General features: G+C 43.4%; 1 protein-coding gene across 1 annotated transcript in view; it reads left to right on the top strand.

Annotated features, from left to right (window-relative positions):
- SNTB1 (syntrophin beta 1) overlaps positions 1 to 22,801 on the top strand; it is a 112,677-nt gene that overhangs the window by 57,610 nt on the left and 32,266 nt on the right. Inside the window, exons 2-3 of the mRNA XM_035556246.1 lie at positions 1,210 to 1,426; positions 17,061 to 17,268. Of these exons, the coding sequence (XP_035412139.1) occupies positions 1,210 to 1,426; positions 17,061 to 17,268 (425 nt within the window). The remainder of the gene's footprint in view (positions 1 to 1,209; positions 1,427 to 17,060; positions 17,269 to 22,801) is intronic.

Genomic DNA, 22,801 nt, shown 5'->3' with positions numbered 1-22,801 from the left:
GTTATTAAATCGTTCACTCTTCAACCAAGCTGGCATGACGATCTGCACTAGATCCTTGAAATCCTGTCTTGAGGCATTTTAATCAGGTCCCCAAATAAGTTCCTGGTGCTCCTGCCCTTTGAGCTCATCCCATCGCTCCTTGAGCTGTGAGGATAATGAAGTGACAGCAGTCGGTTTGGCAGCCATGTCTGTGTAAGTTAGCTGCATGCATTTAAACAAGGCGCTCGGATGCGAGCTCTTGTCTTGGCTGAGCTCTGCCAGGCTGTGAAGGAGAGAGCTGGGGTGTGCTCAGGTGCGTGGGTCACCGCTGAGAAAGGGGACAGGAGTGTGGCAGTACTGAGAAGGGCTTTGGAGTGAGTATGTAGCAAAAGTGGTCAGGAGTCCCCAAACAAATCAAAATTAGGAAAAAACGTACAATGTTAGCTTGCGTAAAAAGAGGAATATTGAATATAAAAGAGGTATTAATTCTTATATACAGCACAAGTAAGCTTGTCTGGGAATACTACATTCACTTTTCCGATCCATACTGAAAAAAAGTTTTAAAAGAAGCTGAGAGCAGATCTAATCTGATCCCTCGAGTATCACAAAAGGCTTGAACTCAATTTTATCTCCTCAAGAGAAGGCTAATAGGTGAATTGGTTTGTGTTTACTCCACAGATGTATGTACAAGTAGATCAGCTGAAGCTGATTCCCAGCAAGCAGAAGCAGCTGCTGAGATCAGTGGCAGGATGCTGACAAGCGTGAACCAGAAGTGAGATGCGAGTTCATAGCACTGGGAGTATCGCTGGAGCAGTTTAGATAAGGGAATAATAGATTCACTGTCACTTCATTGAGTGTCTTTCTAAAACAACTTCCCTGTAGCTCATCCAGCCCACAGCTTCTGTACATGAGAATTGCTCCGTGGGGGTTTACAGCCTTTTGAGCAGAGGTCAGATGGCTCTCCTGGCCTTAAACTCCACGTATCCTTATGTTCTTATTTCTACTATTCTGGTTTTTTCCGTTTTGCTCATTGTACCATACTGAGATGGGCTGCAATCAAATCTTGACCTTCTGTATTTGCACAGCTTCCGATGCTGTGATGCTACACGCAGAAACAACAAACAGTGCTGAGGGTTGGTGCCAGCTCAAAGAGCTCACAGCAGATGGATCCACTGAATGTCCACTTACTTGTTGCTTTTCTTTTTCTTTTTTCCTTATTTTTTTTTATAGTGAAATACATGAGAGAAGCAACGCCCTATGTGAAGAAAGGCTCCCCTGTTTCGGAGATCGGGTGGGAGACGCCTCCCCCAGAGTCCCCCCGGTTGGGGTGTGCGTCTGCTGACCCGCTGTCGCAGCTTTCGCTCTCCATCCACCGAGACAGGAAAACAATACCACTCAAAATGTGCTACGTGACACGCAACATGATGGTCTCAGACCCTGAAAACAGGTGAGCAGGGGTTTTGCCTGGGGCTGGGTCTTTGTGTTGAGTAGTTGTTGGCCTCTTCATTTGTGGGGTGAGTGAGCAGGAGCTGGTGATGGGCTCTAGCCACACACGGGGTGCTAGCAAGGGGCAAGTGAGCACTGCTTTGGGAAGGGCATGTCCTTGTGCCTGAGCCACGTGGCGCTGGGTTGAGTGCCCAGCTCTGGGTAGAGATACACCAGCTTTTGGGTTGTGCTAGACGACCTGAAAGGAAGGTGTGGGGAGCTGGGGATCGGCCTCTTCTCACAGGTAACTAGCGATAGGACTAGAGGGAATGGCCTCAAGTTGCGCCAGGGGAGGGTCAGGTTGGAAATGAGGAGACATTTCTTCTCAGAAAGAGCAGTCAGGCATTGGGACGGGTTGCCCAGGGAGGTGGTGGAGTCACCGTCCCTGGGGGTGTTCAAGGAGAGGTTGGACGTGGTGCTTAGGGACATGGTTCAGTGGGTGACATTGGTGGTAGGGGGATGGTTGGACCAGACGGTCTTGGAGGTCTTTTACAACTTTAGTGGTTCAATGATTGTATGAACTCTTCAGAGTGGAAATTCAACATTTCTGTTAGAAATAGAAGCTCAGGATTTTGTTCGTGTCCTGACTGAATGTCTTCATTTGGAGGAAAGGGAACTGTACGCACTAATTGTCTACATGTTCCAGGCTGGCCTCATGTAATTCCCCTAAATTGCATTTTCTTTTTTTTTTTTAAATAAATATTATTTTAAGAATGGCCTGTTTTGTCCATTCAGTTCTGGATATTAAAGTCAAGAATAGGAGAAAAGTTCCACTTAGAGGACATTAATGGGGAATTTCTGTGACGTTCTTTTTTTTTTTTTCATAATGTTAAAAATAGGATGAGCTTACCAGCCCTTATTTATAACATATGTGGAACAGCTGCACCACACCAGCACACTGCTCTGTCTGATCCCTGCTCTAACAGCTGCTAGTAGAAAAGGGACCAGTCAAGTCAGTAACAGACTGATTCTTCCATCCAAATAATGGCCTTTTTGTTTTTCTCCAGTGCACTGGCTTATCAAGAAGCTGTGTGGAATGCCTTTGATTCTCAGCCCTTACCTTTAGGCCCGAGCACAAATTACATTTTCTTTTGCAGACAAGAATAATGAGAAGAGGGGAGGGCAGAAGGGGTTTGGGGGGATGGTATCCCCTGCATTCTCTTGTACTTCAATCCAGAAACTTTACCAGTATCTGTGTAATTTCCTTCCTTTCTTTTTTATATTTTCAAACCTTCTTAGGGTTTTTGCTTCTCCCTGTGCTACCCCCAGCTTTATTATTTAGTACTGGTTTACTTTGCTTCTACTCTTCATCTCACCAAGTGGTTACTGACCACTACAGAAGTGCAATTTTGAAACAGCAATTACCACTAGCAGTCTTTCTCAATTTTGTACCAAGATGCTTGTTGATAGGTGCAGCTTTTTTCACATATAGTTTCAGATGTCAGGGTTTGACAGCTGTATCACTAGCCTGAGAGTTTGTGGTTCTCCGTTCCATGGAGTGCATCTGAAAAAAAATAATGACAGGCAGGCCATATCATTTGAATCAGCGCAATGTTACAGTGCTTTTACACGTATTGACATAATTCTTTTAGCATCTTTTTCTTCTGGTTTTTTTTTTGATCGTATTGTAGTTCTCAGCTTTTACCACTCTCCTGGCCCTCGATTCCATTTAAAGGACAGGAGGACTGATTCAGAGGGGCAGACTCTCACTGCTGATGGTAATTCTGCGATGGGGCTAGCTCTTTTGAAGCGTGCTACAAATGTGTACATTCTTAGGTGTAACTAGGAAGTAACGCGTGGGAGAGTCATATTGCTTATTATCATGGTTTTCATTTTGTGTTGCTGTCATTTCCTGTGGAAAGAGTGACTTCTGATTTTTACTGTAGTCCAACACAGGGTACAGTCTAAGCTGGTTTTTCCATCCAAGCAAGCAGCACTTCACCATCACCCTAGCTGCGGTGAAACAGTAGCAGTATCCCATTGATTCAAGTCTTTACTGATAGCAGGGTTTTGAACTATTCTAAATACTGGAACTGATATTTCCCGGTGGAAATGCTTTTGTAACGCAGTGAACCTTTCCCACTGAAATATATCCCAAGATAGTAATCCGATTCCCCCCAAAATAATTGGATCTTTGTTCCCAGCAAAGACCAAACCATGTCCTTACATGCTTATGACACTTCTGTTTTATAACCCAGTGACCTGACACACACAGATCTTATAACAACAGATGGTGTCACTTTGCTGAATGGTTTTAGAAGACCACCACTGGCAGGCTGCCAAAGCATGTGCTGGCCATGAAAGGGCTTCTCTGGGCTCCATCTGAACTCATTTTCAGTGGTGGCTAACACCAAGCATGGACGTAGAAAGCATGAGTTTTCCAGTGCAGATGTTTCTCCAGAACAGGTTACAGCTGAAATCATGGCACAGCAGCATTTCGGGACCAGGCTTAGCTGGTTTAACTTTCAGCATAAGAAGACACCTATTTTAAATGACCCGGAAGGAAATACCTGTTTGACACTGAATCATCTCCAGTCTTAGAAAGCTGGGGAGAAATGTGGGTTTAACAGGCAGGGAGAAAGTTAAATGTCTGGTTTTCCCACTAGATCTGGTAATCTTGCATAGTATTTCTTCACCTAGATTGGACCCAGTTAAGAGAGTCCTAAGTTTGTGTTACCCTCTAAGAGTTTGGTGAGCTTGTTATTTCGGAGCAGGAGCGAAATTTGCTGCCTTTAAAGTCATCAGTTCTCAGATGTCTCCTTTACCTAACCTGCCTGTGAGCTCAGACTCAGTGAGATAAGGGATTGTTTTCCCTGTTACCTGATTAAAAATGCTGTAAGATACCAAGGAGAAAGTACCGTGTAGTACAAACCAATGCCAAGCCTAAGCGTGTAGGAAAATATTTTTAACAGTACAAACACGGCAACAGGAGAAAAGATGCAGAACATTTTAGTTGCATCTGTGTCATTCTCATCTAGCCACAGGAACTGTGGTTATATTTTAGGCTGGAACAAACTAGGTTAAAATAATCACTCCTTATATCTGTTGTTTGCCCACGTTTCCACCGATAAGCGTCCTTGGTGGCAGCACTAATGGCTAATGTCAGGACTCGCAGGGGAGTGTCCCCCCAGTGAAGGGACATACAGGAATGGTCAGAGCTGCTAACGCCAATAAGCTGTAAATGTTACTGCAGCACACAACGCCTTTCAGCAATTTCTGGCGATGACGGTAAGGAATAGGAGGAAACAACAGGAGATAAGTCTCTGAGATGAAATTTGTGCGATTTGTGCTTGGGACCTGGTACAAAAGTACTGCCATGAATATAGGAGACGTGACGTTCACTGTAGGAAGGGAGGCTGTGCTGCACTGACTGAAAAGGTTTTTCCTTATGCTTTTGAAATCACCCTAAAATCCTGCTCGCGCTTCATTCAGCCAAACCCAGGAAGTGGGGGCCTGATCCTGCCAACACTTAGCATGCACACAGCACATTTTTCCAGTGTCTGGAGTCCAAAGCAGTGTGATCCCAAAAGAGAACTTCAGCAGGGATCCAGTCTTAGGATTGAATTTTTCATTGTCTTACCCACTGGCAGGATTTGGCCCTTTGATGGGAGAAGGTCAGTCTGGTTTTGAAGCTAGGAGAACTGAGCACAGGACGATCCCGCAGCAGCACGACACGGGCTGCCAGGTGCACCCTGCGGTGTGTGGCAGCACTCAAGCAAGCACAGGTGCAGTTCACAGACTTCATCCAGCAGAATGGCACCGAGGACACTCAGAGAAACAGATGAGGAAGTATTCTTATCTGCTGCCCATTAAAGGTTGGCCGGAGAATTATAATCAGAAGATAAAATTCAGCAGGTACATTTAAAGGTGGTAGATTGGGCTGGAATCCATTCATCCTGGGCACTGAGCTTCTTCTGGGAATTACCAGAGCTTCCCAGGATGACTGGGAGGTGTGAGACAGACTGAGACCTGGTTACTGTAAATGCAGCTGTAGACTTAATTTGCTTCATTGCTTCAATTAAAACTTTTTTTTTTTTTGCATTGGGAAGTACTGATTCACTGAAGTGTTTGCAAGATTCCTTGCAAAAATGGCGCTCCCCAAATTGGTTTCTTTTGCACACATTCTTTTAAAAAACTTTTTCTTACATTATTTCATAACTTGTCAGTAGTGTACAGCGTCAGAGTCGGTGAGACTTGATCTTTTGAATTGTACTGGGTGTGATATTTATGGAGGAGTTATGTAAACATGAACAGAAGTATCCATGTGGGATTCCGAAACGAAATTTCAAAATCTTAAATTCTGGTGAATTTGGGCGTATTTACTTTTGTTGCAGTAAGGAATGAAAACAAAAGGTGATTTTTTTAAAAAATAAAAACTTAGTTTCAACCAGATTTAATATGACATAGTAAAAACCAGTCCTTGCACCAAAAAACCTGAATCACGAATGCTGCTTACAAACATAAGCAGAAGAATGCAAAAATGGAATAAAAACCCAAGCATTTCGAAGTAGAAGTCAGGGAGCTGTGGCACTAGTATAGGACAGAAGTGTCTAAAAATGGATTTCTTGAATGTTTTTCCAATGCATTTTTAGCTGTAAGGCTGAATGGTTATTTATACTCGTGGTGTCTGGAATACAAGCAGAAATTCCGTGCCTGTTCGGTAAAACTGCAGAAGATGAGTGTGAATAGTTTGGGACCCGCCACGCTTCCAGCACTCAGTTTCACCACTGATCTAAAGCACAGCTATTGTACTTCGGCAGGGTTACAGGAAGGAACTAAAAGACCTTGAGCTTTTTAATTCCAGCAGCTCTTCAAGACTGTGCCTGTATGATTTGCAGGCAGCCACGTGGGACGGGGAGGCAGTGCAGAAGAGTTGGGACACGGGGTGGCTCGTGCCTCCGCCCTGCCTGCCTCCTGCCTGGGAAACATGACCACGCTTTGGTGTTGCCAGGCACGTGCAACCACCGGTGTGCAAAATAAAGGCTGGCTTCTACTTGAAGAGCAGTGTGATGGAGGTATGCAGCTTTGTAGCCTGTGATGGTTTCCTGCTAACGAGGGAGTCGATGCCCCAAGTCAGAGTGACCGGGAAGAGTGAGCGCGGTACAGAGAGTGAGTTACTGCTGCTCTTCTGGAGCACAGTTCCCATTTATTTTACTTTATTTTCTGTCTCCCCCTCTTAAAGTAGCACTGGATTCAGCGAGGGACAGCTAATGCTACACGGGACTGCTGGTTACTGGCAGAAGGGTGAGGTGCTGAGCCCTGGACCCAGGACTAAGGAGGTGTTGAACCACTTCGGCCTCTTCTCGCAGATAGCTAGCGATAGGACTAGAGCGAATGGCCTCAAGTTGAGCCAGGGGAGGTTCAGGTTGGAAATGAGGAGACATTTCTTCTCAGAAAGAGCAGTCAGGCATTGGGACGGGTTGCCCAGGGAGGTGGTGAAGTCACCGTCCCTGGGGGTGTTCAAGGAGAGGTTGGACGTGGTGCTTAGGGACATGGTTCAGTGGGTGACATTGGTGGTAGGGGGGTGGCTGGACCAGGTGATCTTGGAGGTCTCTTCCAACCCTAATGATCCTATAATTTTCATGACCATGCCAACAACACTGCAGCTTGCGGGAGCTGCTTCAGCCCTGGGCAGACACCAGAGGTTCTGCAGGGCTTCCTGCAGAAGTGGAAATCTTCCCTTCCTAATGGATAGTACATATTTAACAGGATTGGCCTCTAGTTTAGGAAACTTGGCTCCGTTTTCTCTTGCTGTTACCATGTGTTCTAGGTGGGCAAAGGAGAGTGAAACGACTTTAATATGTGTGGGGGAGAGAGCAAAGGTACAGATACTATAATGGGCACATTACTGGTACAAAAATCCACTCCCACCCTGCAAGGAATTTGGGCGTAGCTCCTTATGCTCTTACTGAGCTGCTCTCTGACTTCAGACAAAAACTCTGTGAAATTGAGAGAGCATACTCAATTCGCAGTGTTGTTGAGAGCTACAGCTTGAGATCGTTGGATGAAAGGCATGTAGCACTTAATTATCATTATTGGTACAGACATGTTTTGCTATTTGAATATCAATAAGTCCTTTGAAGAAGTCATTGAGCCTGCAAGAGTCCAAGTCGTGATTTATATCAAGAATTTTTGTTACGGTTTTATTTTTTCCTTGGTGGGCTGTGTTTATCAACTGTTTAGATTAATGTTAAGCTAGGGAAGAAATCAACAATCCAACATTAAAGTAAAGCAACTTGAAAGGATCTAATTCAAATCCAGAGAAGAACAAAAAATGACTATAATCAGGGTGAAATTCTGGTCGACTCTCTCCTCAAGCTTAAGCCACGCTGCTGTACTATGCAATCACAGTGTGCACGGTGTGTTACAGAAGGATAATCTGTCACTGCGAAGCCCTTTACATTGTTGCCCACAAAGGGTAGGGAATTTCAGATCAAGGCGAACCTGTTTTTTTAACCTTACCTCCAAACTATTTTACTCTTACGGATCCAGATCCTCCTTTCGTGTAAAGCTGCATGCTTCTTGTTGTGTTCTTGTTTGCTTGTAATACTGCCGATCTGTCCCCCATATCTGCTGTTTACTGGAAGGGATGAATAAGTGGGAGGTACATGAGATTTACTCAGTGTTCCCTCTTTTCAAATGGGGAGAAGTTAGGTGATTTAATGAAGACACATTTACAACATCCCATTTTATACTGTGAGGATAGGAGAGGGAAGAAGTTGAGGTGTGGGCAGAGGGGTGATAAGAGTGCAGCGGTGGGACAGATGAGTGGCTGGGTAGTGAGGAAGGAAGGACTCCTTCTCCTTGATGCACTAAAACGTCCTCTCTAAGAGCTGCACATCTGTGGGACCCTCCTTGGTACCTAGGTTAATGCGTTCAGGGCTAGGGATGTCGGATGAGAGGCCCAGGTGTGTAGTTCTTCTCCTCTCACAGAATTTTGTGGCAAGTCATTAACTGCTAGAGTTAATAATTGGTTCAGGCTGGGCTGTCTGATGGTCCTGCAATCATCTACATTGTTCTTTGGGCAGTTCTGCAATTGCTGGTATATTTTGGAAGCTGTGATTGTCTGTCTTGCTAAGGGACAGTTTTCTATCTGAGCTGGAGCTCTGAAGCCTCTAGGCAGAAAGGGTATTTTTTTTTTTTTATTTTTCATTAATACAAACAGTTATTTTCCATCATTTGTGAAAATCTACACCAGTCAAACAGGTTGTTTGTTTTGCTATAATTCATACAAACTTATATTTCAGCCTCAGTTTCTCCTTAGCCTTCCTGGTAGGGCAATGAGATCAAACACCTCTGTAGGTGTTCCTTCTGTTCCTCCCATAGAGCTGTGTGTTTCAGTCTCTTTTGAGTTCAATCACCAGCTAATTTTTTTGTCCAAAAAAAACCTAATGAAAGACAAAGACCATTTTCTGCAGTGCAACCTCAAGGGTATTCATTTACACAAACAAATTGACAGATCAGCTTGAACTTCAGAGGTTTGTTTACTTTTAGTTACTGCAGTTTTGGGTTGTTTTCCTGCAAAGTGTGTTGAATTTTTGTTCTGTTAAAATAGTTAAAATAGCCTTCTGATGTCCTAGGGACTAAATTACTGGGGGTACGTGCCAGGATTTAGGCACACAATGAATTTTCCTACGGTGTGTTTGAGGTGCCAGTGAAGAACTCAGTAGTTAGAGTATGTTGTGAGTGACTTTCAGTCTTTACAGGTCCTGATGAATCTTTAGGGTCTGGGATTAGTCATGTCTTGTTTTCATGAAAAAACAACTCATGTTTTTTCCCCTGACATAACGACATGGGGCTTTCTCCCCTCCCCATCCTTCTCTGTTGGACAGACAAGATCCTGGTGTCATCTCTAGCACAAATAGAATGGGTGAGAGACTCTTGCACATGTTACTGAAAAAAATATCTGTAAGTGCATGATAAACTTAGCGTGTCTGTCTTTGTGAAAGGGACCAAATGTGACCTGAAGACAGGAATAAAATGTGTCATGGTGAGTGGGTGGCAGGAAAGGGTGTGTGTGGTATGGAGGTGGCAGTAACTGAAGCTGGTAGAAGACTTTCAGACGGATTTTGATTAATAGACTTTTAACCAAAGTATTTCTTTACCATGAAAATGCTTAGGTAAGAAGTTAGTAAAAAAAAAAAAAGGCAAAAAAAAAAAAGCAATGCTGTTGGGTTTTATGTTACTTTTTTTTTTTTTTTTCCTGTCACTGTTTCAGATAGGGTAATTTTGAAGAAGTCAAAGAGTTTTTCCAACCAGCTTCCACTGCAGAGAATTGAGCTGAGGAACAGAAATAAGAGGAAAGTCACTGAAATGATTCGGGGGAGCAGGAACAATGAGAACAAACTGCCTTGAGAAATACATAGTGGGATGGGAGGAGAACAAATTTAGGAAAGGTGATAGAGAAAGTAGCTAACTAGCAAGGTGAAGCAATGAACCAGAAAGTGAAAACTGCAGTAGACTTAGTGAACACTGTTGGAAAAAAGGGAAAAATCAAATCACAAATGAAATATGTCACAAATTAAAGGTAAAGGAGGGGCTTTGTGAGTGCTGTAGGGCAGGACAGCGGAAGGCAAACAGTTAATCGTGTTTTGTGTGTGTCTGTATGTAAGGTGTGTAAGTGCTGACATCCAAGCTGCCCCTAAATAATGTTGGAGAGCAATTTTAACACCCCAAGATCTGCTAAACAAAGGAAGTTGATATACAAGGGTTTCAATTTCCTGCGATGCTCCTTGTCCCCACGAGGACATCTTTGTGGTACTGCTTGTAGCCAGGTAGAAACCTCGAGCCCCCTTTTCCTGCCTGGCCGATACCCTGTGCTCTGTGCTGGGCTTTCCCAGACCCCTTATCAGAGGGTCTTCAAACTGCATTTCAGTCTTACAGCTCAGGTCTTGTGCTGTTAGCCAACGAGCAGGATTTTCAGCTTGTGTATTCACAACTGCTCTCTCCCACACCTTCTGCAGTCATTTGTATCTCAGCAAATTGCAAATTACAGCCACACCGGGAGTCTCCGATGATGGGCTGCTGCCTTAGGTGCTCCAGCTCAGCGTCAGTAGGTGCTGAGGCTGGGATTTAGTGCTTAAGTTGTATGCACAGACATAGCTATTTTAATACCCTATTGTCAATTCCTGCTTTAACACACGTTTCTGCTTGTTGAAAATCCTTTTTGCCTGTAGCAGGAATCAGAGAGAGTTACACTGAAGTTGTTGCTTTTTCTCATCTCTTACACAAAGATTCTCCACTGACCTCTGAGTCCGTTAAATGGGAAGATGAGTTCACAAACTGCTGCCATAGGGAGAGTGCCAGGAGGTGACACACGCCTGCCCTCACGGAAGAGGACCGGCAGCATTACGGGGATGCTGGCTCCCAGATGTTGCTCTCTCCCCAGCTCTCAGGAGAGAATTTGGGGTTTTGTCATCATGGCTATTGAACAGACTGGCTACTGTTTTGTTTCACTTGGCAACTAATCAGTGATTCCTGAGGTTTCTTTCATACAAGCCGAGAAGTGGGCGTATAAATTAATGAAACACTCAGGCACAGGCTGCTAGATTGGGGTGCACCTGCTCTTTGTCTCTTCCAGCGAGACTTTCTCCCGTGCTAGTTCATCAGCAAGGCAGAGCAGATCCATCAGCAGCCCTGCTCATTCCTCCCCTCTCTGTAGCAGTTTTCATCCGTCCTTGTGGATCGTGTCCCACTCCTTTCCCTGGGTCCTACTACGGTGTTGTTCTTTCTCAAAAGACATCTAATTCTTCTCCAAGTCCCTGATATCTTACTTAGGCAGCAAAGTGAGACCGTCTGCCTTCACCTCTGAACTGTTCCAACCTGCAGGTCATTTACCGCTATTATCAGCTACGGTCATTGCTCTTTACTCTGACCAGATTCAGCTCAAACTGCAGAAGCAGCAAGCTTTGAGGTTGGCTGTGGCTTTACTAGAGGTGCAGTGTTTGTGACTGAGACAATTTTTTTCTAGCAATTTTTTCCCTTTTTCTGTCAAAGAGATGCTTCAGTGATCTGCGGTCAGTGTATTTACCACACCAATCACAGCATCTTCTGATCTCGAAATTGTAAGCAACATCTTTCTGAGGTTAAATCAAACTCCTACTGACCCTCTGAAATAATTCCTTTTTATTTTATTAATTCCCTTTTATTTTGTTAAAATTATTAATTTTATTTATTTATTTTTTCCAAATAACTGACCCCGCTGCTCCTTGAAACAGCACTTTTGCCATTGTTTGGTGTAGAATCCACTGTGAAGAGGGCTGGACTGGGTGTTTCTGCATTACCTGTACAGCTGTAACAAGAAAACTAGAAGAAGGAAAAAGATAAGAGGTCTTTCGTGCAATGCAGGGAAAGAAGTCTGCTTCTTAATGTCCATATATATTTAAAAAGATATTAAATGACTTGTTCTGTGTAGAGAAGGCAGCCCATGATGTGCTCTGCCTATCGGTCGGCATCGGCACGCAGTGATGTCAGCAGGTCCTTTCCTCACTTGCATGCTACACAACTCCATCGATAGCCCTTTTATTAAAGCCCAGCTGGCAACAGATAGAAATGAAATCAACTGTGACAGCTCGTTAGTGATATACACACCCTCTGCGTGGACCTCAGTCTAATCCAGCTCCCAAGAAATGAGTAACTGCACTTACAGTGACTGCGCTAAGGTGAAAGTCAGCAACTAACTCTTGAGACAGTGAGTACCATCGTGACAGCGAGGGGACCTAGACACTGTCACGCAGAAAACTTCTGCCGCATTGCCAAACAGTGCTTGCTTTGTAAAACTGCTTTCACCTACATTTAGGTGCATCAAACACACAGGTTTCTTCAGCGTAGGCTGGGGAATTCATTGCACTGCCTAATGTTATCTCCGTGGAATATTTTCCTTGGACACTGAGCCCAATATTTCCACTGCTTTATTTTTACATGCTTTATTCCTGGTTCATCTCTTGATGCTGCATGTAGCATTACACAAAAACCTTAACAGTTTGTTTTTTTTATTTTATAAAAAATTACACGTATTTAAATATCTTTTCTGATTGTGTTCACTAAATCCCCTGTTATGCTGGAAAGCCTCCCATATTTATACACTCAGAAATGAACATAATTACGTGCTACCATTTCATGTGTAGACAATGAAGGGGAAATGGCGTGAGCAGTTTTGCCCTCAATCCCTTTTTAAGTTTGCAAAGTCCATGGCAGAGTGTTTTGTTCCTGACTATGCTGGTACAAAATCAAAGTAGCGTGATGGACTTGAATAACTCTGGCTCCAGCTTATCATTAACTTCAAGGGATTTACTCCACACTTTAATCAGTCACCGAATACATAATCTGACCCAGGAAAAGGCACAAAGTGTAAAGCAGTGCCTGGGTTGGTCCTGAGCCAATGGTGGTGGGAGAAGTGCTTTCAAGAGATTTGATAAAAGGTATTTCTTAGATAATGAACGCTCCTACACAGAGGCCTTATCAAATGTGGAATGAATATGGGCTATCAAACATTTGCTTTCAACTTCTTCTCATCCACAGTAAAGTAAAAGCTCTGGATGCAGTGAGGGAGAGAGAGGTTTGGCCTCCTACTTGCAAGGTTACGGCGTTTGGAGGGACTGGGTTTTGTGTCACCCCCATGTTCTGCGGGTGGAAAATGGGATGCTGGAAATACTCCTCCGCTCAGAGAAACTCTTTGAGAAGGAGAGAGAAAATTGCTTTTATTACGAGGTTTGCCAAATGATCTCTGAGAAAATGTGATATCATTCATATGCATTGCCAAGCTGGAGAGATGCCGCGCATCTTGGCAGCCATCTAGAGCTAACATATAATTCCTTTGGGTTGGTATGGGCTTTATCAGAAACAGCTCCATATGCAGTATTTACATAACTGTGGTGGAGTGTGAGAATAAACACAGCTGTGGCATTGCCCTAAATATTTCAATTCAGTGGGGAATTAAGGGAACTTTATCACTGAACTGCAGATAAACAGAAGTCAGTAAGCGGTGGTCAGTTTAGCCAAGGAACAAATCAAAGCTACAATGGCTGGACTGCTTGGAAACATTTAAGTACTTTAGAGTTGGAGTTTACTAAGGTCAACGGTATTTTTTTGCTTTTGAAAAAATATGGAAATGCCATCAGTCAGCTGTTAAACAAAAAGCAGCGTCCAAATGGACTGGTGAAGCAAAGCAGCATAGACTGAAAGGCAGAAAATAGAAGAGTTTACAGGGACGTAGTGCCTTCAGCGTGTGATTGCAGTAGGAAGCAGTGGGTTTCCAGGAAGAAAGAAGGTAAGAGGAGTTTCTGTTAGGATCTCCATCAAGTGGCTGCAGAGGTGGGAGTTCTGGATTTTTAGGGGAAATCTGTAAGGGCGGCTTCTTTAAGGTAGTTTAGATCTCATAGCAAGTAGTAGCAGAGTTCAGGCAGTTGAGGGTTTAGACTTTCATCCTTACTGCCTATCTAGCAGCCTGCACACAAATGACACTTGCAGACATATTTTTGGGGATGGACCACTGTGGAGGATAAAAAAAACTGAGTTTCAGTGCTGTCAGTGCAGCGTTTATTCCCATCTGAAGTCACTTTGGGTAAGTGCAGCACGTATTGTCCCTTCTTCCTGTCACTCTGTTAAGGCAACAAGGTAGTTTGTCTGCATCTGGTAGTGTATCAGCATCAAACTTTGATCACTGGCAAGCAGTGCCCAAAATAACCCCACGTGAATTCACTGGCAGACGATAGCTCAAGTATTCTTGCAAGTATGATGCTGTATATGTGTGTTTATCTATGTTAGAATATATAAATTGATATCAACACGATGTATATAGATTACAATACAGTATGAGATTTCAAATTGAAATAGCACTTCATCATTTTGAATCAACTAAAGCAGTGAAGAGCTGACTAAATGTTCATTATTTTAGGGGACAGAACTATCACAGAAATACGTAAATAGCCAGTATTAAGGGAAATACGCTTTGATGAAAGCCCAAGTAGCAAAATACCTGTTTGTATCCACTTTCTGTAACAATTTAGTGTATTCCAAATTGTAGGGAAGCAGGTTGCCCTTTGGAAGCTCTTACAGCTTTCAATAATTTTATTTTTAAACCAAAGGTTAAAAAAGCAAAGGTTTAAAAATCTAACCTAAAAAGAAATGGCACAAGCTTGCTATTCTTTTGCAGCTGCAAAAGAAGCACATTCTTCTGTCTTTATAGTACTTGTTCGGCACTCTGTTTCCAGCGTGATAGGCGGTGACTTAGAGGTGGGAATTCTCTTACAGGAACCACAAACTTTGTAAAAAGCATTGTTTCACAAAATCCATACAGCGCACTAACATTTTCCAGGACTGCCACAATACATACCAGGTATTTTTTTTCTTTTTAAAAGAAGCGTTAAAACGAGAGGCAGAGTGCAGGAAATACCTAGTACTGTTCCTGGCTGCTTCCCTACCTCATCTGGATGCTTTTCTGGGTGCTTTTCCCGTGGTGAAATGGGGACGCTGTCACCGGCATTTGTAAAATGTTTTGAGATCTTGTGCCAAAAAGTTCTCTGTGAGTAGGAAGCAACGTTTCACTGATTACCACAATGTGCAGGTCTGTGCAGTTTGTTACCATTGCTGAGCTGCATGCAAGAGCAAGCTCAAACCCAAGTTCCTAGGGTCCACTGGGACACTGGTGTTTCTGGTGAGCAGAAAAAGCAGGGTGTGGTGGCTAACATCTCAACAACCATCTGACACAAGTGGCTAAATCATAGCTGTCAGGGAGACAGCTTTTTTGTGCAGTTTAAAAGAATAAAAAAGAGAGAGAGAGAGAATTTGATTAGGAAAGTGCTAATCTGCAAACATAATTTTCTTATTCACCATATCTGCATCATCTAACAAGGCATTTTCCTTTCGGTACCTGAAGTTGACTCCTCAGTGCCTGCTGGAGCGGCTACATGAGAGCCTTTATTTTCAGAAAGTGCTGAGTTCCGATGACTTTACTGAGCAAAGTGCACTGTTGTGTTGGCTCAGCGCTTTCTGAAAAATCAGCCCACTTTTTGAACTATGTAAGCAGTGATTTAGAACCCTCAACAGTTCAGTTGCTCAGTTTGGAAAATCGTGACCTTTTCTATCTTTAGAGCAGTGTCTGCTTGGAGACCTCCCCTTTCCAAAATGGACAAACAGGAGACCAGCAGCCCTCATCCTTTTAGCCCCAGAGAGCTACACAGATTGAGTCGCCTTCTGTTCTGGATTCTGCTCTCTTTTAATCAATTAATTAAAAACTCTTAATTGTTAGTTAAGCTCCAAATTGCAGGATTTTGTAATTGCATAACAAATATTTGGATTACGGTACTGTCTTGAACCTCAACCTGAATAAAACCCACTGAACTAATTACTTTTCTGATACAGAAAGGAGTCATTAGGTGTCTTGGAGATCAGGCAGCAGTACACGAGACAGAAGTAGAGACTGAGGCTCGAATCTGAGGTTGAATTCGTGTGGGTAACATTCAGGGGAAGCCACTGTACATTTACAATGAAAAAACACCAATGTGATGTGGAGTTGAGTGATGGGCATTGACCAGAGCTGGGCTTTATAATCACTACATAATGATAAACCAGGCTGTTATTTAGTTATTTAGTAAATGTTCAAGTAACAGTGATCCACAAAGCTATAAAGAGCACACAAAGCCCCACTAATAACTAATAACCTCGCTGAGAGCAGCGCTGAAATAGCAGCAGCTGTCTCTCAAAGCATTCTTGTTGTTGTTAGTAGAGGTGTTGGCACAGTTCCCATGACCATGATGGACAGGATTCGTTTTTCTGGAAGCTGTGTTCAGATTAGCTTTTGAAAACACAGTTGTGGGGTGAAAACCTACAAGATGGTCGAGTAAATGTGTTTTTGGGGAAAAACATTTCTCCCTACAGGAGTTTGGAAAACCGTAAAAGATGCTTGTCAGCAGTAATCACACAGTTGGGGTTAGCACTTTCTTGCCACCACTGTTAGCAGGACCTAAATGGAGCATTCGGGAAATCTGTTGCTCCTGGGGAAGGCCAGTTACACCGGGCTTCTGGTTCTGCTTAGTGGTGTCACCAAAACCACAGGGCAGTCCTAAGAAAATTCCTTCATTTAGGGTTAGGGTTTTTTTTCTTCACTTAGCTCTGTATGTATGAAGTAAGCATACTGAGAAACGCTGCGCGTGCTGTGACACACAGCTAAAGAAAGTAGCAGCTTATCCCCAGCTTCTCTGCAGTCATCTTCCTTGTGGTCCTTGGTGGTTGCCCTGCCAGGGTAAAAGCAAAGTCTGGGGGCATGCTGAGCAGGAAGGGGCAGCCCCTGGGGAAAACTTGTTATCTTGTAAGGTTATGGGTGGATGCTCCTCTTGCCTTTATATTTGAAACTCCTATTGACATGTTAGATGTGGGGTTGGATCAGCCCCTTCTCAAAGATCAGTAATGTACAGTTCAGACCTGGCTCCAGTTAGGTGGATCTCACTAGATTTGGGTGCTGTAAAGGTAAGTTTTTAGTGCCAGGCCTTGATATTAGCATCCTTCTTTGTAACTGATAGCTAACAGTAAGTGAGGTAATTTCAGTCACCTAACGGTACATGAGTGAACGTAATGTTTTTCCCCCCCCATTTTTCTAGACTTATTGAAGTTCATTCACCTGATGCCAAGCACACCGTGGTTCTCAGGAGTAAGGATTCAGCTACAGCCCAGGCCTGGTTCAATGCCATCCACTCCAGTGTCAATGATCTCATCCCCAGGGTGATTGCAGAGGTCAGAGACCAGCTGGGTAAAACAGGGATTGCTGGAAGTCGAGAGATTAGGCATCTAGGCTGGCTTGCAGAAAAGGTAACGGAAACATTTTGTTTTTATTTCTAAGCTTTCTCTTTCTTGCTGTCTGAGATTCTGTTTTTTTTTTTTATTATTATTATTATTATTTTTTATTATTTAGCTTTCCTTGAAGACCTTTATTTTCCTAATGTGTCAAATTTCTTTTTTTTTCAATGTAACTGGAAGGTCCCCTGAGTCTTCACTTCAGTATACCAAATAGCAAAGGCTTTCCCGGGTGACCAAAAGTCTCATGACCTGTCAAGTTCAAGTGTGGGACTTGAGTCACAAAAACTGACACCAGCCTCAAGCTCCCCTGCTGCCATTACATCTCCTGCATACGACACAGTCTGCCTCAGTCTCCTTCCTGCTCCTGGCCTGGGAAGTAGCCAGATACTTGGTCCGTGGTCCACCCCTGCTTGCCTGGCTGCAAGAGTTAGCCATGGTCTGGAGCACGAAGTGGCTGATCTGGAAGGCAGAGCTAGAGATTGCAGCTCTGTCCCCATGTCTTGCACATTTTGAGTCTCAAAATATTTTTTGCCCACAGAGGAGAGCTGGTGTCCAGTTTGAGAGTAGCGTGGCATTTAGTGACCTGTAGAACGCAGACCCGTGAATGCTCAGGGATGGTATCAGGATGAGATCGTCTGGTTTTAAATCAGTACTTTTAAATCAGGAATTGTCTTTGGCACTGTACCAACTGATACATGTGGATTGGCTCCTGTAACAGCATTCGTATTGTGCCCAGATATGCCTCTCATCCAGATGTTACTTGGGTGGCCGTTCAGAGCATCTCAGCCTCTCCAGCTGGGTTGCATGCAAGAAGAGTCACTGTGCTACAAACTGTCCTTGTAACCTATGCTTCTAACACAGGAGCAGAAAGCTGTGATGGTACCCATTAGCACTATCTGGGATTTTGTAGGTGGAAATACAGCAGCCACAGGCACAGCTACCATCTAGTATCCTTTAAAAGGACACACCATTTGTTTTTAGGCAAATGTGAGTCAATCCACACTACATGTAACAAGGCAAAGATTGCAGAACTTTGCAGACAGATTTTATACATTTTCTTGTCCCTCCAGACAAGCTTGCTGTGTGGAAAACAGCACAACACTGTGGCTTAGTGTTGTAGGGAGTATGAAATCTGGGGTATAATCTCAGCTCTTTGTTAAAACACAGAAGACCCCATAAGGAAATTTTCATAGTATTAAACTAGACAGCCATGGGATGTTTAAACTTGCTTTCGTGTTGTATCCTTTGTATAAAGTTATGAAAAGTTGAATGTACCAGTCCTTTTCTGTTTCCAAATCCTCTTTTCTGAAACAGTAACTGCTGTGTAGCAGATCAGATATACTTTATACTTAATAAACTAGTCATCATCAAGTGATCAACAGATCATTTAAGCGGATGCACAGCATGCTTCTTGTTTGTGAATTTTCTCTCCCTATTATGAAGTGTGATCGACAGCGCTTGCTTGTGGGATCAGGGAGCTGTGGAAGCTTAGAAGCGGGGCCACAAATAGGATCCTTGGACTGGAAATGGAAGCAAGTGTTGTGCACGGCACAGGGCATGAAACATCTGCTGTGTGCCACCTCTTTCACTGGTGGGTCGGTGATGCCTCCAGTTAATGTTGAATCGATTATTTGGGACGAAAAGTCTTTTGGCTGAAAACATTTGTAGAAATGCAACCCAATGTTTTAAAACTTTGCAAGATTTCTATTCTTATAATGCTGCAAGTGACGTTTCTTCATGCAAGGAGGGATGTACCCTTAACCTGTCTTCTTTGTGGCAGTTACTACACAGTATCTCATTCACACACATCTTTCCCCTCTTCTTTTTGCCTTGCAGACTGCAGTCATAGTTCATGTTATTGAGCATGGGCCAGTTCAAGATCCTGCTGAATTAGTGGTGAAACTCCTGTTGCCTTTAATAGGACCAAGTTGTGGTTCTGTGCGCATTCCAGAGTATTTACAATGGCTGTCATCAAGAATTAGCCTTGGGAGATTTCTAGCAGCATTGTAACCAAATGTCAACATGTTTTTTTAACCATACTAACCATCCAGAGCTTTGCAATAGTAACGCAGTGAGGTCAAAAGTTCCCAGCTTCTTCTTATTTGGGAGACCAGTTAAAAAGCAGGGAAAATCACTACATATGGTAAAAAGCTAAGTTAAATTGCTTTTATTTTGTTACTGGACTGCGGGCTGGAAATGCTGGATTTAAGACAGATAACCTGCAGGGTGGGAGAGGAGGGTGCAAACGCTATAGATACTGTTTCAGAGGAGGTGTTGGAGTCAGCCAGGCTAGGTGCTGACCACAGGGCATTTCCTAGACACTCCCCGTGCAAAACCTGGGTTAGCCAGGGGGGAGAGATTAAATTCTCCAGGGACTGTTGGAAGCAGACCAGGAATACCAGCTTTCTTCTCCCGGGGTGAACTTTCCTACTACATGCACTCCTGGTTGGTTTCTAAATGCTGGAGCTTAGAAAGCAAAACCCTGGGGGAAAGGGACCTCAATATTAGTAGCCACATGTGCCTTGTATTCCTCCTAATGCCATCATTAATTATTTTTGTATGATATTTTGTGGCATATCTTGCCATTTTTCCACGGACTGCGGTGGGAAGAAATCTGAACTCCACTTTGGAAAACATCTTAGGCTGTAACTTTTAAGGCAGCTTTTATGGCATCGCATTATGTTACTTACATAGCTTATCCGTACAGTGAATTCGCAGCAAGATGGAGTGACGCTGACGGAGATGAATTCCTTTGGCTGTTTGGGGAATGCAAAATGCAATCCCATAGAAATTTCACCGTAATTTGCCGTGATTAGTCTCTGCTTTCATTAAACTGTTTCCTGGTTTGACATTTTTTATATGTCTCTGCTCTAAACTTAGCTCTGAACTTCAACCTTTACATTACTACAAAAATAGATTCATTAGCTGAGCCTCCCTCAGGTGGGTAACATTAAAATAAATAGTAGGTTATCTAAGGTACTATGCGATTGCATGCTAACAGGCTTCTTCTACCTTCAGTGAACTTCCCTGTGAAGACTGCCCTAAATTTGTGGTCTTCAGCATGAAACCTCCGCCCTGCAGGTCCACCTTCAGAGCTCCCTAGCTTTTCCCCAGGGTGCACACAATGAGTCCGTCAGCAGGTAAAGCAAAAAGCCATAGATCACGGTAAGAAAGCAAACCTTCACTGTGGCTTTATCGTAGGGAAGGAGAAAAACAGCCAGAAGGAATCATTAGAGCTGCCAAATTCCCTGTTTTATTAAGACGCTAACCTTGTCCTATCCTTGACCTCATGGGAAGGGTTTCTGAAGCCAGCCAAGGATTAGGGAGTTATGTTAGTTACCAGCATCCTAAAACTTGCCTGCGACTAACAGAAATGTCAAGTGCCAGTTTATAATGAAGTGCATGTGCTCTCCGCAACCTTTTATTTCTTGTATTTCTTTGGAACTTCAGCAAGACCTTTGGGATTAACTAATATACAGGAGGGAACAGCTGCATGTGGGTTTTAATCTTTCCAGGCATTTTTTTTTTTTAAGGTTCCCAGTAAAGACACTTCCAGTGACCAGATACAAAAAAGTAATGTAATCCCTTTCCATGTGCATGTTAATTGTCCCTCTTCTTTCCAACAATCCTTTCGATCCTTTTAGAAATGTCTTTTCCACCTCTTTTTTCCCCAGTTTTTTATAGCTCTGCACATCCTGTGGATTATAGGGGGGCGAAACAAGCATCATTGCTTTTCTCGTCGTACTTATCCACCTGCTGTTGAGCTCCTTCATGAGGTGCAAACTCTGCTCTTACACTGGAGAGTCAAAATATCAAGGAAATGTTAGTTTCTCAATTTGTAATGTCAGTTCCAGTAGACCGAGATACTAATGACAAAAGCTTTATGTCCATTTTTGCTTCTTTAATGCAAACACAGCAAGGTTGTTCTGGCAAAAGTGTTTTTGCAAAGGGTGTTTTTTCCTATTCAGCAATCGGCCATACAAGCGCTGAAGCTGGAGTGAGGTGCCAGTGCTGTAGCTAGGTCATTAAAAAAATAAAAAAAATAAAATAAATAAATAAATAATATACCCCCCCCCCAAAAAAAAAAAAAAAAGAAACACACCAAGAACAGAAACAAACCCCCCAGTTCTGTGTCTCTCACTGTTCTTACTGTGCCAGGGATGCTTTAAATGTAGACTTGGCGAAAAGAAAAAGCACTCCTGCGGCTGGAGAACATTCTTCCTGAATGTCAAATGTCTTAGCAGACAATGGGGTTGTTAAAATAGTCTCAAGGTTCCTTTGAGAAACTTGAAAATAGGGGTAGCTGCAAGTTGTCTTTTATAATGGTAATATTTGAAGCGGCAGAAAAATTCCTTTCTGTTTTTTTTTTTTTCTCTGACTCCAGCATTTTGCTCGTGTTAACGTAGCTCCGTGTGCTCAGAGCAAATGTGTACAGGCTCCCAGAAATCTGATGGGTAGATCAGAGTGGAGAAAATACCTGATGTTGGAGGGGAAACAGCCACACAGCATGGTGAATTAGAGTTGTTTTTCAGCTCGTGACACTATCTCTGAAACGAGAAGTGTGTTCATACGTTACAGGCTGTACAGTCTCCTCAGACCTTAGATAACCGTATCATTGTTTTAGAGCTGAAGTGTGGGACGTGTCATCGCAGAGTGATCTTCGGTATCGAGCTGTGTATTGCAGCGTTGTATTTATATTCCTGCTCTCTGCCTAATTCTGCGGGGGGAGCGATAGCGGTAAGATTGTGAGACACTCAAGCTGTCCAAACAAGATTTAGGCAAATGACATGAGAGTGTATTTGAGGGTGTTTTTCCAGGATGAAATGAAAACGTTTCTCTTTTCCCATTTCCTTTGCACCTATGCTCATTGGTTAGCAAAACAAGTAGACAGCAACAGAGCCACATTGTTATTCTCATCACAGACCTATGAGTTTTCAAAGAACAGAAGCGAAGCTTCAGTTTTAAAATTTTATATAATTTCTGAATTTCTAGAACAGCCTTTTAACAGTGACCTTAAAATGTCTTTGCACGAGAAAGCCACCGGCCTGTCAAGTAGTTCAAATATTTTGACTTTCTTTAACAGCACGCAGATCTGATTTTAACCACCTTCCTGCGACACGGTATAAAAAGCACAGCAGCTGCTAGACAACATTTAAAAAACCCTGGCATGGCCATGTCCGGGGCTGCAGTGCCTTTGATGCTGTGACGTGGCCTCTTGAACAGCCATGGCTTGGGGCTGCTGCCGACCCCCTTGGCTCCCCCAGCTCTTCCATCACAGCGGTGGCAGCGCTCACCTGACCCTGTAATGAGCCAGATCAGAAAGTTACGCTGGCAGAAAACTCATTACTTTTTGGGGTGGAACATTAGCTTTCTGCAGGTTTAGGTCCCTGAACCAGCTCACTACGGGTTTTTTGACAAATTCAAATTCCAGTGCAAGGGCATGTGGCAGAGCTATAGGGGCTGGGAGATGGGGCTGCCGCTTCGGGCAGCCTGCAGCTCTTTGGCTGGGCTGGCTGACTGCACAAACGGAACCAGCAGCTTGTTC

The sequence above is a fragment of the Cygnus atratus genome, chromosome 2 (genome assembly GCF_013377495.2).
Source record: "Cygnus atratus isolate AKBS03 ecotype Queensland, Australia chromosome 2, CAtr_DNAZoo_HiC_assembly, whole genome shotgun sequence".
NCBI lineage: Eukaryota > Metazoa > Chordata > Aves > Anseriformes > Anatidae > Cygnus > Cygnus atratus.
The sequence above is the reverse complement of the archived record's forward strand: the minus strand, read 5'-3'. Positions and strand labels throughout refer to the sequence as shown.